Below are 17,627 nucleotides of genomic sequence, written 5' to 3'. Positions count from 1 at the left end.
TTAAACTTTAGGCCACAGGAAAAAAAAAATAGTCAAGCTCAAGAAAAAATGATGGATTTCAAACTCCTCAGTTTATTGAAAGCTCTATTCCTTATAAATAAATATGTATATATGATACACACGTGTATGTATCTGCTCTTTTATATGAACCACTCAAAATAATTTCATAAGTCATTCTTTATTTAAAATTGTTCTTTCAGATATTCAGAAATTCCATAGGTGGTGGCTTCAGTGGAATTTTCCCCAGAGTAAATTTCTTGGACTGAAACTGCTCTAGTTCTTCTGCCGTTAGTTGATGCTTGGGCGTGAATAATTCGTTAACTGTTGTCATGCTACTATTTGAGACAGGAAGAGAGGTAGATGTGCTGCTATTTGCAAAACTGTCACTGAATGACTTGGAAACAGTAGTGTGAGATTGGGAGCCTGGATTTCCAAAGCCAGCCACCGACCTGCTGTTTGTGACGGCTGGGGCCCCCGCAGCTCCAGCAGGGCCTGCTGCCATGGGAGCTGGGAATCCTGGAAACCCAGGCGAGCCAAAACCTGCAGCTGCTGGGGTTTTGAATGAAAACGAAGCAGCAGATGTGATTTCAGGTTTCCCAAATCCAGGCACCGGAGTAGAAGTAGTGACGGCAGGACCGGGAAAGGGAACAGCTCCAAATGCGGGCGTGTTCCCGAACACAGAAGGGCTTCCAGAAGGGGCACTGGCAAATCCAGAGCTTGTTTTAAAACTAAAATTTTGAGCATTATCACTCATGCTGTTATTCACTGGAAAACCTACAAATAAACCAGAAAAAGAAAAAAAAACCTATTACAGTCAGAAATGTGGCCATGTTAATCCCCACTTTTTCCCCCCTCATTTTCCCCTTATTCCCGCCATGTTTGGATGTTGGAAAGAGATTACAAGGGAGAAAAGTAAAAACGAGAAGCTAGAACAAACCCACTGTCTTCCTGCTACACCGACCTCACTTGCCCCGTGATTTACCTTCACTCAATGAGGCGGCTTTGAAAAGCCTCAGGGATTAGCGAGTGCTCTTACACTTCTGGCTTGTCCATGCCCCGCCCCCCATCTCACTGGAGCTGTCACTTGCGGAGGACACTATGCTGTTATACAGTGACAAGAAAGTCCTCAAAGGTGCTGCTACCACAGCTATAAAAGTCTTGAAAAGCCACTCCTAAAATATACTTCTAAAGCTTGAGCCATAGGGCCTTTCAAAGAACAGCCCAGCCCATTCTGGCCCCCCTTTCACTAAGGCTTGATGAATCAAATTCTCTCAAGCTCCATTATGGAAGGCTGTAGAATTTGCAAGGCTGACTTAAAATGGTGCTTAACATACCTTCAGGTTTTACAACTTGAAACCTATAAAATCCTATTTTTCAAAATCAGTGAACTCCTGCATTACTTTATCACTTACCTGGTGGCCCAAATGCTGCTGTTTGCCTACTCCCAAATCCAAACGTAGAGGTTGCTTGATTTATTCCATTCTTTATATCAGAGAGCTATAAGAAAGGGCAAATAATAAAGTACTTGATGAATAATTCTCAAGTACCTTTCTATATATGTACTTTAGAGCCAAATTTAAAATTTAAAATATGTGCTTAAAAACGTGAAATGTTTAACATAGAAAAATGCCCACAATATGAATACAGACAGAAAAAAGTACACCAACCTCAAAGATTAAGAGTCAATTGCTGATGAATTATGGTTTTAATTTTAGTTATGCTTTTAAATTTTTCCTAGCCCTGGCTAGTGTGGCTCAGTGGATTGAGTGCCAGCCTGAAAACCAAATGGTTGCCGGTTCGATTCCTGGTCAGGGCACGTGCCTCGATTGTGGGCCAGATACCCAGGTAGGGGGCATGTAAGAGGCAACTGACCAATCTCTCTCTTGCACACTGATGTTTCTCTCCCTTCTCCTCTCTCTAAAAAGTAAATAAAATCTTTAAAAATTTTTGTTTTCTAAATTTCAATGAATACATATTAAAATGAGAAAAATAATTTTTAATAATACATTTCAGTATCTATAGGCCGATATACATTTTTTCTTAAAGATTTTATTTATTTTTAAATAAATAGAGAGAGAGGAACGGAGGGAGAAAGAGAGGGAGAGAAACATCCATACCAGCCAGGGCTTGACAGAAAATTTTAAGTTTGCTTTCCAACTTGAAAGTAAAATTCTTGCAAAAAAAGCAATACATAAGAGAGACACTTCCTTCCCTTCAGCAAACTTTCAGGTACTCACCAAACCTGTTTTAGGTGCTGTGCTTAGACTTTTCAGTTCATTTACCCTATTCCTCCACTGATTTATTAACTGTTGGATGGAATTTAGCTGGAGAGAGAAGACAGAAAAATGATGAGTCAATATCGAGTGTTTATTTTCATCTCTCAAACAACTTCACATCTTTGCCAAAATTACAGAAAGTTTATGAAACATTTTTACGGCCCATCACTTGTAAAGTTCGCATTGACCCGCCCCTGTTTGCCAAAGATATTCCAGCTCTAGTCCCCTCTGCCTGTTCTCCAGCTCCTTGAATCACCCGGTTCAGAAGCACAAGTACCTGGCGGCACACAGTTAGTTGTATTTGGGTGGGAGAAGAGCGTGTGTGCCAGTTAAAATGCATGATCATGACTGTAGACAACAACAAAAGAGTTTGTCATTTCCTTTAGCACAAACTTCCTCAAGCTGAGCTTTTTAATTTTTGATATTTGACATGTGAGAATGTTAATCTATATAATCGACTGCTTTATTTCACTTTATTTTTCTAACATTCACCACAGTATCTGCACCTAAGAGATGCTCTATAAATGTTTGCCAACTGATGAAAGGGTTTGATTTCTGGGACTGATTGTTGGATAATCATTCCTAGTTAGTACAGTCAAAATATATTATCACCATTTTAGATAACCAATCAATTTCAAATAAAGTAATTTAGAAAATAAAAATAGCCTTGTCTTGAAAAAACTGTAGACCTCACCCACTTTACCAAAACAGGCAAGCCTCTAAATATGGAGAAGGTAGTAATTCACAGCTAATCTGTTATTGAGGTAGATGAATAGGAAACAAACTTACATAATGTTGTAAGTTGTTGCTGGCTAAGCAGTTATGGTATTCAAGTCTCAGCTCCTCTGGTGAAATGTCAGTGAAACCTGAAGTGAGAAATCAATTGGAATCTTTAAAATAAATGCCAATATTTTTGATAGAATAGTAAAGCTAAAGGGGCGAGACAAGAAAGTGCACTAATGTTGATATTAGAAAATTTTCATAATCATAAGGAAAAAATTAGAATAAAATGTAGTTGGTTATTATCTTTGAAGGGGAAATTCTTTTTCTAAATATAAATGGAGAGGAAGAACTAACAGAAAAAGAAAGTTGACTACGTATACATTCAAATTTCTATGTAGAAAAATACTCTCTATGTCAAACTATAATAAGCAAAATTAAAACGCAGATGATAAGCTGGGAAAACCAGAATGGCGACATGACAGGAGAAGAACTAATGTTAACATATTAAGAGTTCTTACAAATCACTGAGAAGAATAAGTTAATATGAGCAAAAACAACAAACAGCCAACTCACAAAATTTTCAAATAGCCAATAAATAAATGAAGTAAAAAAGTGCAATTTAAAAATACAACTGAAAATCAAGATAAAAGCCTTTACTCATCAGACTGGCAAAAATTAAAAGTGAATATTATTTATTGGCTTTAAGAATTTGGCGAAGCTCGGTGGGACTGAGCATTGGCCTGCGAACCAAGTGTTGCTGGTTGGATTCCCACTCAGGGCACATGACTAGGTTGCATGTCAGGTCCCCAGTTGGGGGCGCGAGTGAGAGGCAACCACACAGTGATGTTTCTCTCCCTCTCTTTCTCCAAAAGTAAATAAATAAACAAACAAACAAAGAAATAATTTAAAAAAAAAAGAAAAAGAATTTGGTTAAGTGGCTCTGACCAGCGTGGCTCAGCTTGTCGGGCATTGTCCCACAGAGTGAAAGGTCGCCAGTTCGATTCCCAATCGGGGAACATGCCTGGACTACAGGCCTGGTCCCCAGGTGGGGCATGTGTGAGAGGCAGCCAATTGATATTTCTCTCACACATTGATGTTTCCCTCTTCTATCCGCCCACCCCCCCAAAAATAAATACAAGAAATCTTTTAATAAAATAAAAGAAAAAATGTGGTGAAGTGGACAGTCTCCTAAACTGCCATTGAGGGGACTAAAAATGTACAACTCTTACAGGAGGAAAATTGTCATTAAGCATCAATTGCCACAGAAATGTTCACACCTTCTGATCTTAATAGCATTGCTAGGATTTAACCTCAGGAAATAATCAGATGCATTGAGTCTGTTGCAATATACCGCCTGGGTGTAGTATAGGACGAAAACCTGTTCTTGCACAGATATGGAGCTGGAAAAGAATGATGTTAACGGCCTTTTCAGATAGTTTGGAATATTCTTCCTTGACGTCACACCAGAACTTGACAGGTGGTAGTTTCTAAAAGTTTAGCTCCAATGTCGACTCAAACTTTTTGTACTATCACATTCAATTCACTGGATAATTTTGCACTTCGAATGGACTTTTTAGGTATGTATAATTTTGCAACATTACAGATTAAATATTTGGAAAATACTGGTTCACTGAGTTATCGAGAACTCCCAAACACGGCCAAATGGTCTTTTACAATATCAAAATATTCATATTTGTTAATGTCACTATCCATCTCATCAGAAGAGACTTTATGTATCGAGAAGTTATCAAGCTCACATGAGAAAAAAATTTCTCCATCATCTAATATTCACTTGAAAGCTTGCATTTTATCATTGTCAGTTGTTCTCTATGAAGTAACGGGCTCCCTTCATTTATTTTTAAAGAAAGCGTCACCAAATACTTAAGTCAAAATAACCGTAGTTGCCACTTATTCTTTCATTAGCCACTGTTCTGTGGGGGAAAAAAGTGGCTGGTTCAGCTCCCAAGTCAAACGAGCACACCAGGACTTTCCCTTCAAATACCCATCACGCTTGAGTATGTGGCAGAAACAACTCTGTGTGTGCTTCCCATTTGGTCACACAGTATAGTAAAAATGGTTTGCACTCAGAGGTCAAGATCTCATAAAATTAAAAACTTCTACCATTTCATTTCGGACATAATCTTAAGCCAAAAGGACATTAACCTTTTTCATTGACTACTGTTAGACTTTGTGACTACGGTTTATTGTTTCTAGCTTGATTTACACTAAGATATAAGGGGCTTTACTCATCGATTTTTTTGCTTCAACTGTGCAAATGTCAACACAGTGAAAATGGCAACTCGTGCATTAGGATTATTATGAAAAGATTTTTGAACTCGTACAGCTCCTGCAAGGGTCTCAGGAACAGGGTTGCCAAATTGAGCAAATAATAATACAGGATGCCCAGTTCAATTTGAATTTCAGACACACACACTTGTAGCATAAATATGTCACCAATGTTACATGGGTTATTCATATGCTAAAACATTATTCTTTGTTTACCTAAAATTGAAGCTTCACTGGGCACCCCATATTTTATCCGGCAACCCGACATAGGGATCTACGTCCCACACTTGGGAGGAACTGCTTTAGGGCATTCGACAGGTATTAGGTTCAATGCTGAACTGATTGTACAAGGCTAATACTTCTTTATTTTCTTTACAGAAAAATCACCAGCTGGAGTTCTCTTATTTCCTTGTTTTACTTATTGTCTCCTTCCCTCAAGAACATAAGCTTCATAAGGGAGGGATCTTGCCTATCTTGCTCACCAACATATCCCCAGCACTTAGAATAGGGCCTGGCACTAAAGAAATTCGGTGAGGATCTGTTGAATGAGTACCGAAGCAACTGAGGAGTGGTGTGATGCAAATGCTTGCAGAGAATGAGCAGGCAGAGCTGAGACAGAGTACAGATGCCAGAGTTCTGAGGGAGTGCAAGGACTGTCATCCGCTAGGAGCCTGCTATTCACTCAGGACCAGCCAGGTGGGCTTAGCAGTGTGGCAGTTTAGGTTGCAGCCCAGAAGGAGCTTTAGAAACTCTAGACAAAAGAAAATGGGAAGGGAAGGAGTATTCTACAGAAGTGTTATCCCTGCAGCCCAGCTAAAGCTCCTGACCTTCAAACATTATCTCCAGAATAGGCCTTCACATGCTTTATGAAAAACAACTACCCTTAAAAGGAAAGACAGGGAAGAAAGAGCAAGCAGAATCAGACAGCTAAGGCCTTCGTGGCAGGCAGGATATGACTCTTCTATTCACCGCAGGCATCAGAGAAGGAAAACTCTGACTCCAAAAAACCTCCGCTGCCTTGCGGCATACCTCTTCAGGGGAAAGGCTAAGGGAGTAAACCCCGACAGAAAATCCGGAGCCGGAGTCCCTAAGGCGGTTTGACGTTGTAGTCAACACCGGCAACTCCTGCGGCGCACCTGAAGCCAAGCTGTATTGACTCCGTCTTTCCCTTGGACCCTTCAGCTGCGAAGAGAGGGGGGGTCTGCTGCATGGGCAACAGCAGACCCTCCATATCACCCTGCCCAGGCTCTGTAGCTTCAGCTTCACTGGAGAGGACACTCCAGCGTCATCGCAAGATGTCGATTCAACACGGGAGGAGACAGATACCGTGTCACTCCGAGTCGGACTGCACAGCCATTCTCGGCGGTGCAGATAGACTCTTAAGAAGCTACACCATCGTCTCTCGAGACGGACGGCTGCCGACGATTCACCGCAGGCAGCCAAGAGGTTCTGAAGGGGTACCTATGGAGAGCCAAGAGAGTAGAGCCTCTGCTTGGGCTTACAGAATTAGAACTGTGGTGGGTCCTGATGTTACTATTTTCTCATGAGAACCACATATCTTAAAAGAACTATACCTTTCAACCTCAATCTCCGAATCATGAAGTTCTGCTGCAATGCTCAGGCACTTTAAAGAATGTCCAACCTCTCCTAACTACAGCTAAGTTCGTGGTTCATTTCTTTATTTGGCAGGGTCTCGCTTTTAGAGAATCAGAGTTGTAAAACGTAGTTTAAAAATGTACAATTTCTCAGTTACCTGAAAGGCAAGATACGTTTCCCTCTGGTGAAAAAACGGAGAACGGCCACTGACCAGAGGACTCCCAAACGACCACATCTTTTCCCATTTCGTCCCTGACAAAGAAAAAGAAAATAGTTTTCATCTGCTTATTAAAATTTATCTTTTTCTCATTTTCAATGATTGAAATGTTAAATTGTAGTAAATATATAATTTTAGGTTTCTCGTTATGTTTTCTCAAGTGTCCTTTAAAGCAGAAGTTACAGAACTATAAACTACATTTCATGTGATAGATACAATATTAAAGAAGTTCATAATTTTGCTTTTGCAGTACACGGAACCATTCGCTAATTCATTTCATTGAGAACAACTGTGTCATACATAGATTAAAGAACTAAGATATAATAAAATACACAACACAACTTTAATGGTTTTTGTTCATTACCATCCACATCAATGAGTATTTAACTGGGAAAGACAGGAAGCACTCCGTAATATAGAAACATCACATTTTTAGAGAACATTTTGTCTAATTCTCACATTTTGCAAACGGGTGAAGAGACCCACAGCCATGCAGTTCATTGGTTGGCAAAGCTGTGGATAGTATCTGCTCTAAATTCAATCCCCTCCTATGCCGTCCAGAATGCTATGATTAATAAAATCACAGATACTACAGAGAATCTATACTCAATTTAGGGTTTCTGTAACATCAAATATAGGAAGAACGGGTTCATTTGTTTCTTTTCTTCTTTTGAAACGTCAGTAGTTTATGGTACATGGCTCAAAATGTTTACTACTGACCGACTTCTAATTTATGGAAGTAAAAGACCAACAAATACCTATATTGATGTTCTGTCCTAGAAGCCAGGAGCCGAGGGTAGTTACAGAGAGCCAGGCACCGTTTTGGTACCAGTCACAAATTCTACTACAGATGTTCTCGAGAAATGATAAGGAATTTACTCTACAATAACGAAGGAAACCAAATGCAACCAATTTGAATGAGGCAAATGAAGTAAAAGTTTTAGAAAGAAAAATAGGAGATGATATGTGACCTCTAAGATCACAAGTTGCTTTAAATTACCTCATCCTTTTTAAAGGTCTCATAACTTACAACAGATTTAATTAAGCAGGACTACCTTACAAAGCTATTCACAATACAGCGTTATCAACAAAGTGGAAAAAGCACACTGAGCTCTGAGAAGACACTGTACTGATACGGAAAGATGACGCATTTTTAAGCGAAATAAGATCTAGTCCGATATGTATTATACCCATTATATTACATGTATATATGCGCGCAAAACGTGGTTACCTCTGAGGGATAGGATCATGGGTACTTTCTGCTTATTCCGATTTTTAGGTAATGTATTACTTCTTTTCGAAAAGCAAGCGAATGGGTAACTTTTCTGAGGGCTTTCACTTACAGGAATTCGTTTTCGTCTTTCGGTGCGTAAGAGCTGGGTGAAGAAGCAAATGGGTTCTGAGGTGCTCCAAATGCCCCGTTCCCGTCAGTTGAAGCTCCGGAATCCGAAGAACCGGAAGATGACTTCCCTTGCTCTCGGCGGCCCGCGCACCCTGTAGATTGGGACAAGCTGGATGAGTCTCTCTGGCTCGAGGCATTGCGCCCACGTCTGGCACGACCTGGAATAAACAATAAAACAAAACGATTTTACCGGCAATTCATCTTTTAAACCTCTGAAAACATCATTATATTTTGCTTATTCCATACACACATTATGCAAAGATCCAACACTTCCACTTACGGAAAGTCACAAAACTCTTCATTCTGACTTACATAGTTCAGTGTAATATCAACAGATCGCATAATGGCCTAACTGCATTTCTGTTTAACAAGATTGAGGGGACTGTTAGCTCTAGAAAAATAATGATGTGTTGCTAAGTTCAGCTGACATAGGCTTATTAAGTGAATAACTGCTTGATGGTGGAGTGGATGGAAGGCATATATCCTAAATCATGAATTCCTTCAGGATCAAAAGCTCTCTTTCTCAGTCTTGGCTTTCCCACTGGGCCCGATATAGTAATAACCTCTGAAAGATGGGGAGTGTATGAAAAAGTCTGTTGAGCATAAACAATTAGATTCCACCTCCTGTCCTTGAATAGATGCTGAAATCTATTTCAGTCTTCCCTTTCGGAAAACACATACCCATGGATCTTTCAGGGGGAGATTATAAAGGGAATTCACATGTGAATAATGCATTTGAGTTTCTCTATTACGAGCATATTACTAATGTTTCATAACCACCAAAATGAGCCAACAAGACTATCCTTTCTGTCTCCAGTTATCACTTGAACTGTCTCAACTACTCATCATTTTCTAGTGGGGTCTAAGATAATTCACCTTGTTTCTCACTGAATTGCAGATATTCCATTAAGTGTAATAACAAGTGGAGTGATGGGAAATATACTCCTTATGAAAACTGATCTCCCAACTCTAAAACTACTTAATAAAACCAAAGAGAAAAGGCAGCAGATAGCTGAACCAGATCCCTCAAGTAGGGATTAATAGCATTCTCTTATTCTAAAGCTTTAAATCCGTTGGGGAATGACACAGCTCAAGAAATTCAAGTCATCTTTTGAAGACAGCTTTGGGCCTTCACACTTACTAATGCCAGAAGCATTCACTTGCTGCAGGTAGCTAAACAACTGTTTCTTTGACACAGTTCATTACACATTTTTCCCTCAATTAACCTGTCCACTCATCGTTTATTTTCTAATCACTACATTTAGTGAGTCTCCACAGAATGTCAACTATGACATCCCGTGGTTAGTGGAAGTCCATTCACATTTACCCGACCCCGAGCCCTCATTTTTGGTTTGGGATATTTCATTAGACCTATTGTGGTAAGGCACACAGACTGTCCTCAAGAAGAGGCAGCAGGTGTGAAAGCCACAATGCGACTATCCCAAGGCTGAAAGGGCGGGAGAGTGCGTCGGGGGGAGCCAGCATCCTGCGACACCTTTCAGGACCAAGTTCCAATTCTAAGAAAAGAAAAATACATCTTACCTTTAAAGTCTTGTGTTGTATTGTGTTTTCGTGTCTTACCTTTCTTCGAAGACAGCGCTTTTCGCACCATCCGTAACTGATTTAATGAAATATTCTGAACCCTTCGGAAAGGGCTTAGGCCCGGGGAGCAAGTCGACGTGCCCTTCCACGCCCCCTTCCCTCGGCGCCCAGAGGTCTTCATTGGGTATCCTATCCTCCCAATTTTACCCCAAATTTTAGGAACATGTGCGTCTGAGCAATGGCTCTGTACGCTTTTACTATATTTCCAAAGAAGTTCGCGACTTCCCCAGAATTAGGAGCCCTGACTCGGACCCTGGTTGCTAGCCTCTCCCTGGAAGCAACGTTGAGTAAAAATTATATTTGAGTCAAGGGCCAAAAAAACAACTACTCATAGGAGTGTACAAAAGCAAGGCGGCGTCTGGGTCGCCCTACGGCAAGTCTCCCAACCACTGCCACTCACAGACACTGTAGCTTTGACACGTTAAGTTCTACCTGAAACTCGTTGCTTGGCAACACCAGAACCAAGCCCCTTCTGCCTTTGTTCGCTCATCAGACACCAGCCCAGCGCCTCACACGCAGGAGAAAATGGCAGAAGGAGACCGTGGGCTGGGCTGTGCCCAGCCCCTTTCGGGGCGCCCATTAACTACCGGCTTTCTTGACAGGGAAACAAATCCAAATCAACTCACTGTCTACTGAGCAGATAAATGTCCTACAGTCTTCTCTGATACCCAAATGAAACATAACTAGTCCACCAATTATGCAGGAAACAGGGAGCCCAGAAAGCCAGCCACTAAGTTAACTTACTTCGCCTGTGGCACATTATTTGAAATATTGCAGGAAGAAGAATGGGTGAGGATTAGACATCCCATGACTGAACTGTGATGAACCACCATGATGCTTTCACCAGCATGAGCGAGAGCAGGGTCTTCCTGGCTTCTGTCATTCCTGTCATTGAATGCCATAAATGTAATTGACCCCCCCAAATCAATGCAATCAGCAGACTCTTGTATATCAGTTCCACCTTCTAAATTTGGTAAGGAGGCCAGCTGGTGTCTCTTCTGCTTCAAACATTACTTAGTAATTTTGCTTCAAGTTTCCTTGTGCACTGCTTTCATCTAAATCGCTTGCTTAAATGGGATTTAGGGAGCTGTGCTGAAATAAAGTGCTACTGTCACAGGATAAAGGATAAATAATGTACACACATCTAGGGAAAAAATTAGGTTTTGGAGAACCAAAATAATCAGAAGGTTAGGGTGTATGAGTATAACTTGTAGGCCATTCTTGCTTCTGTTTCGAGGCTGCTGCTGGTAAAACGGAGTCTCTAAAACAATTACGTTTACTAATGCCAATAGTACAGCATTTACAAAGTCCTTTAGAAGCAATGCTGAAGTTATAAGTTCATTCAGTTTATCAAGTGCCAGTAAAGGAATGTTTTTTTTTTTTCCTAAAAGATCAGCAAATGTTGTGGTCTGAGGGAAGACTGTATTCCAAAGTGGGCTGGGAGTTTCACTGGGGACCCCTGTGGAACTAAGAATGGTGATGGAGAGGGTGGGGATCCCATCCAAAAGGGGCTGGAGAGAGAATATTTCAGTTTCTTTTCACCCTGTGCTGGTCGTGGGGGGCAGGGAGGAGGAGGAAGAGGAGGAGGAGGAAGGCCTCTGTTGTAAGGGTTAAAAATGGGATTGGTGTTGTTTTACTATGGCACAACTGAGCATGTGAAGGCGAAAGAGAAAAATAAAATTTCTGCCAGGCCAAGGGAGAGAGAGCTTGTTTACCAGCAATAAAACAAGGATGGGAAATGTTATTGGGTATTAAGTCAAGATCTGGACCATGTTAGAGCTAAGTCCTAGGACTTCAAAACTGAGGCTAGCCCAGAGACAATTGTAAAGTGATATAAAAAAAAAAAAAAACAAAAAACAAATCAGACACCAGAAGCAGAAAGGACATAGGACATACTTCTGAGAGATGCTGCAGTTTGTCTGAAGTGCAGATTCATGGCTTCAGGGTGATGGGTTGGCAGGATAAGGGCATTGTGGGAGAGGCAAGACCACCACAAAGCCAGAGGACTGAGACAAGGACTGAGGAGCCAGGCATTGGCCTGGGGTAACATCACCTCTTTGAGGGTAGAGGTTGTGGGCTGTGGAAGTAGCTTTCTTCGTGGCCTGAGTTATAGTGGCCCTTAGACAATAGCAAGAGAAGGGCAATTGGAAACGGCAAGGTTTTTACCAGTTCTGCACTGTTGTGGTGAAAGCGGAAGCTACAGGCAGAAGAGGTTAGGGGACAGGTGCCCCTGTCCCCAGGAGATCCAGAGAAATTAGTAGGCAAGTGGGGCCTCCATGGACATCTGAAGCTTTCCCCCTAATTTAGGGGAAGTTTCATAGAGCCTCTCTAGTGACAGGTGGACTGCATTGGGTGAACAGAAGACAATGAAGAAAAAGTCTAGACATTGCAGCCTCCAGTCCCCTCCCCACTCCTCTTCCTCAAAGCAGTCACAGGGATATTCAATGTGACATGTTGGTGGTGAGATGGAAAGTTCCTTAAAAACACAAAAGGAACAATTCAGCAGTCATGTGCTCGTTGAGGTTGGTAAAGAAAGAACTGTGTGTGGGTGTGTGGTGGGCAAGGTCCAAAAAAGGGCATCCTGCACCGGTTGTGTTAGTAAATCGCTGGGGAAACCTGAATGACCGTCAGCAAAGGAGAGGTTAGGTAAATTACGATACATTGGTACAATGGAATACTACACAGCTGTTAAAAGGAGGTAGCTCTTTGAATCAGTTTGGTCAGGATATCAGAAGAGGCTTTGCGTATTCCGTGACTGATCCAGGATGGGTACGCAGCCCCGATCAGAGCCAGTGAGAGGCTGTGAGAAATGCTATTACAAACAATACTATGTAGTTTTATACTGGTCTCTTTCTTCCAAATGCAACAGTTTCTCATATACAGGGGTGGGCAAAAGTAGGCTAACAGTAATAGTAAGTAATACAATAATAAAAAAACAAGAATGAACTCTTTCTCGTACTCCCAACTGTAATCCTCCTTTTGCGCACCCCTGTGTTCATGTACAGTCATCCGGTGGATCTTGTTAAAATGCAGTCTATGATTCAGTAGGTCTGAAACGGGGCCTGAGGGTCTGCGTTTGTATTCAGCTCACAGGTGGCGTTGCCGCTGCTGGTCCCACGACCACACTTTGAAGAGCGAGGGTTCTGCGGAGGAGCGGAGCTGCTAGGCTGTAAGGGTGTGCATCTTTGACGTTGCTAGATGTTGCCAGATGGCTCTCTTACATGCTCACACCAACCCACACTCCTAGCAACAGCTCACAAGTCTCTACATTATAACTTCAATGTCTGTTATTGTTGGATTTTAATTTTTGCCCATTTAATAGGCATCAAGTGGTATCTTGTTATATTAATCAGCCTTTCATGAGTACTATTGCAGTTTCTTCTTCAATAATAATTATCAACATAAACTAATATTTGGGGCAAGTAAAATGTCTCATATACCCATTTCATTCTTTAAAGCATCCTTCTTGGAAGATTCCCTCATATTTGCAAGGCTTTCAACTCTTCCTTTTTAAAGTGCTGGAAATAAAAGTGGAAAAGGCAGAACTGAAAGGATGGCCCTGGAAGGGAGCAGAGCGAAGCAGCTACCACGAGCCAGCGGGAAGAACGTCTGCTCTTGTTTCTGCACTCTTCCCTAGCTGAGTGAGGGAGAAGGAGCCGGAAGCTTAGGGGCAGAGGGGTAAGAGCTCTGTATCTTTCTTGAGTACTTCTGGATTCCTAGGGGAATGAATTTCACTTAAGTCAAGAATTCTGCCCAAATTAAGTCTTTGCCATCTAAAATGGTTACGCTCTATCCTATTATGCTTTATCCCACAAATTACATGTGTATAAGGAAAAATGGGAGCTACATGTGTTACAATGGTAATGCATGTGTATTGTAGAAAACGCTGATAAGCAAAAACAAACAAACAACTCCAAACCCATAATCTAGTTCTAGATTTTGGTTTCCTCACTTAGAAAATGAGGATCATGACAGTACCTAAGTCAGTGTTGTGAAGATTAAAGTAGTAATAGATGTAAAGCGGTAAGTCATTGTCTGACGCAGAGCCAAAGCTCATTCAAACTAGAGCTATTGGAGGTGATATCAGCGAGGTGCAAGAATAAAGAATAGGAAACCCTCAACCCTCCTTTCCCCATGGACACTTGGATTTAATAGCAATATATGGACCAACTGCCTCTGTGAAAAATCTGGAACCCAGTTAAGAGGTGCTTATACTCCAGGCTAACGCAAAACCAAACCCATCACAGCCTGGCAGGAAAACTCGTGGTTCTCTCTCTCCAGAGCCCCTCTCCCTGGCTCCGTGTGGTGCGACTGTGGGAAACACCCAATCCCCGTCTTCTCCCTGCGGAGGAATGTACATCCAACATTCCGACTTTTAGGTAGGCTGCCCAGTGGGGTGGGTATCAATCTGGCCTGAATCTAACTAAGTACTGCCAAGAACCAGGAGCCAGGTTGGGAGCTTGGTCTCGGTGAACAAAAGCAAGCCACGTGCACGAGAATCTGCAGTACCACAGACAGGCACTAGCTGGGTCTCCAGGACCATGGCACACGGTAACAGCAGCGGCGCCACGGTACAAATCGCAAAACCTATTCCATTAGGATAGTCCACACACGCCCAGGCAGGACTCATCCCCAGCGTAGGTTTGAGAGGTCTCCAGAATCTCCAGCAGGGCTGAATAGAGAATGTCATCCCTGTATGAAACGGGATTGCAAAGTCTGGGAGACGTGGCTGATTTTTCAAATGCTGTAATCTCAATAAAAGATAACAAAACATACAAACAAGCAAAGATGACCCATTTAAATCTCCTGAAACCAGCCCTAAAGCAAGAGACATATGAGTTGCCAGACCAAAAATTCAAAATAGCCATCATAAGGATGGTTAATGAATTAAAAAGAGTACAGACAACTAAACACAATTAGGAAAACAATACATGACCAAAATAAGAATATCAATAAAGAGACAGAAACTATAAAGAAGAACCAAACAGAAATTCTGAAATGAAAACAACAATAACTGAACTAAAAAATTCACTAGAAGGACTCAATATCAAATCTGACTAGGAAGAAGATTCAGTGAACTCAAATATAGTACTTCCAAGTACCTGAGGCAGAGGAACAAGCAAAATGACTGAAGAAAAATGAAGACAACTAAGGAATTTGTGAGACACCATCAAGCCGAACAACATATGTACTACAGAAGGGTGAGGAGGAGGAGGAGGAGGAGGAGGAGGAGGAGGCAGAGGAAGAAGAGAGAGCCTAATTGAAAAAATAATGGCCAAAAGCTTCCCAATATCTGAGAATAGTAGTGGATATACAAATTCGTGAAACTCAAAAACTCCTAGGATACATCTATAATCCATAAATCTCACTGCTGAGTATACGTGCAAAAGAATTCAAAGCAGGCCCTGGTTGGTGCGGCTCAGTGGACTAAGCACTGGTCTGTGAACCGAAAGGTCACCAGTTCGATTCCCAGTCAGGGCACATGCCTAGGTTGTGAGCCAGGTCCCCAGTTGGGGCTGTGCAAAAGGCAACCGATTGCTGTTTCTCTCATACATCAATGTTTCCCTCCCTCCCTCTCTTTCTCCCTCCCTTCCTTTCTCTCTAAAAGTAAATAAAATCTAAAAAAAAAAAAAAAAAAAATTCAAAGCAGGATCCCCAAAAGATAGCTGCACACCCATGTTCATTATAGCATTAGCCAAGAGGTAGAAGCAACCCAAACTCCATCAACAGATGAATGGATATAGAAAAGGTGGTATATACATACAATGGAATATTATGCGACCTTAAAAAAGGAAATCCTGTTACATCCTACCACATGAATGAACCTTGAGAACATCATAAGTGAAATATGCCAGTCACAAAAGGACAACTACTGTATGATTAAACTCATATGAGGCATATAAGACTGGGTGGTTCAGTTGGTTGGGCCTGTTTTTGCAAACCGAAGGGTCGTTAGTTCGATTCCCAGTCAGGGCACATGCCTGGACTGTGGGTTGAGCCCCCAGTCAGGGTGCCTATGAAGAGCAGTTGATCAATGTCTCTCTCTCACATTGCGGTCCCTCCCTTCCCCTTCTCTAAAAATAAGATAACATAATCAGAACAGGCGGGTGCTGCCGGCCAGGGCGCTCAAGGAATCACCGCCGGAGCAGGGGGGTCCGCAACCCCGGCGCCACCCTGCATCTCAGGGCCCCGAACCCCCGGCTCCCCTGTATGGTCCTCGCTCGTCCCCCAGCACCTGCGCACCCCGCGCCCGGGTCCCACGTCCGGGCCCAGCGGAGGCCAGAGCGCAGCTAGCCCGTCTTCCCAGACAGGAGCGAACGCATCCCCCGAGCGGAGTGCCGAGACGCTGGTCACTCCCGCGCGTCCCGTCCCGCCCCGACGCCCCCCACCGCGGCTCACCGGGGCTCACGGGTACCGGGGGACAGGGCCGCCCAGGGCCACGGGGCGCAGCGTGCAGAGTGTCCGCCCGCCCCGCGCCTTCGGGCTCCCGCACCCCGCCAACCGCGCCCCTCGGCGCCCGCCGCCCGGACCCCGCAGCCGGGAGCCGCTCCTCCCGCGGGCACGGTCGTGGCCCCGCCGCCGCACCGCAGTCCGCCCGCGGCCCCGACTCGGCGCCGTCCCCGGCCCGGGGCTCGCACCCGCCCGCTGCGGCCTGGTCACCCTGGGGGCCCGCGCGCGCCCGCTGCCACAGCCGGAGACGCGGGAGGCCCGGGACGCCCAGGAAGACCAGGCCGGAGGGGACGCCGGGCCGCTCGGCCACCTCCCGCCGGCCACACTCACCTCCGCCATGCTGCTGACTTCAGGGAGGGCGGACAAGCGAGCGAGCGGCGCCAAGCAGGCCCCGGATGGCGCCCCAGCCAATGGCCGCCGCCTTCTACGCCGCGGGCCTGACCGCGCCCTGCTTTGCCCCGCGCCGCGCCCGCTACGCCACGAGCCGAGCCACGGCCCGCCTCGCGCCACGCCCGGGCCTTCGGGCGCCAGCCGCCCGGACCCCGCAGCCGGGAGCCGCTCCTCCCGCGGCACCGTCGTGGCCCCGACGCCGCACCGCAGTCCGCCCACGGCGCCGACTCAGCGCCGTCCCCGGCCCGGAGCTCGCCGCCCGCACGCTGCGGCCTGGTCCCGCCGGGGGCCCGCGCGCGCACGCTGCCGAAGCCGGAGACGCGGAAGGCCCGGGACGCCCAGGAAGACCAGGCCGGAGGGGACGCCGGGCCGCACGGCCACCACCCGCCGACCACGCTCACCTCCGCCATCCTGCTGCCTTCAGGTCGGCCGAACGAACGAGCGAGCGGCGCCGAGCAGGTCCCGGATGGCGCCCCAGCCAATGGCCGCCGCCTTCTCTGCCGTGGGCCTGACCGCGCCCTGCTCCGCCACGCGCCGAGCCCCGCCACGCCCGGCGCCAAGCCCCGTGCCTTAGGGCTCCCGCACCCGGCCCTCCGCGCCCCTCGGCGCCCGTCGCCCGGACCCCGCAGACGGGAGCAGCTCCTCCCGCGGGCACCGTCGTGGCCCCGCCGCCGCACCGCAGTCC

At 44.7% G+C, this 17,627-nt stretch overlaps 1 protein-coding gene across 1 annotated transcript; it reads right to left on the bottom strand.

Annotated features, from left to right (window-relative positions):
- Positions 1–196: 196 nt before the first annotated feature.
- Positions 197–10,223, bottom strand: LOC150001458 (nucleoporin NUP42-like). Its single transcript, XM_090286874.1, has 4 exons — positions 10,082–10,223; positions 8,516–8,658; positions 1,413–1,497; positions 197–774 (listed from the first exon to the last, which is right to left on the bottom strand). The coding sequence occupies exons 1-4, from the start codon at positions 10,221–10,223 to the stop codon at positions 197–199; spliced, it is 948 nt and encodes a 315-aa protein (XP_090143000.1).
- Positions 10,224–17,627: the final 7,404 nt, after the last annotated feature.

Source organism: Furipterus horrens, unplaced genomic scaffold, assembly GCF_987537825.1.
Source record: "Furipterus horrens unplaced genomic scaffold, mFurHor1.1.pri manual_scaffold_9, whole genome shotgun sequence".
Classification (NCBI taxonomy): Eukaryota; Metazoa; Chordata; class Mammalia; order Chiroptera; family Furipteridae; genus Furipterus; species Furipterus horrens.
The sequence above is the reverse complement of the archived record's forward strand: the minus strand, read 5'-3'. Positions and strand labels throughout refer to the sequence as shown.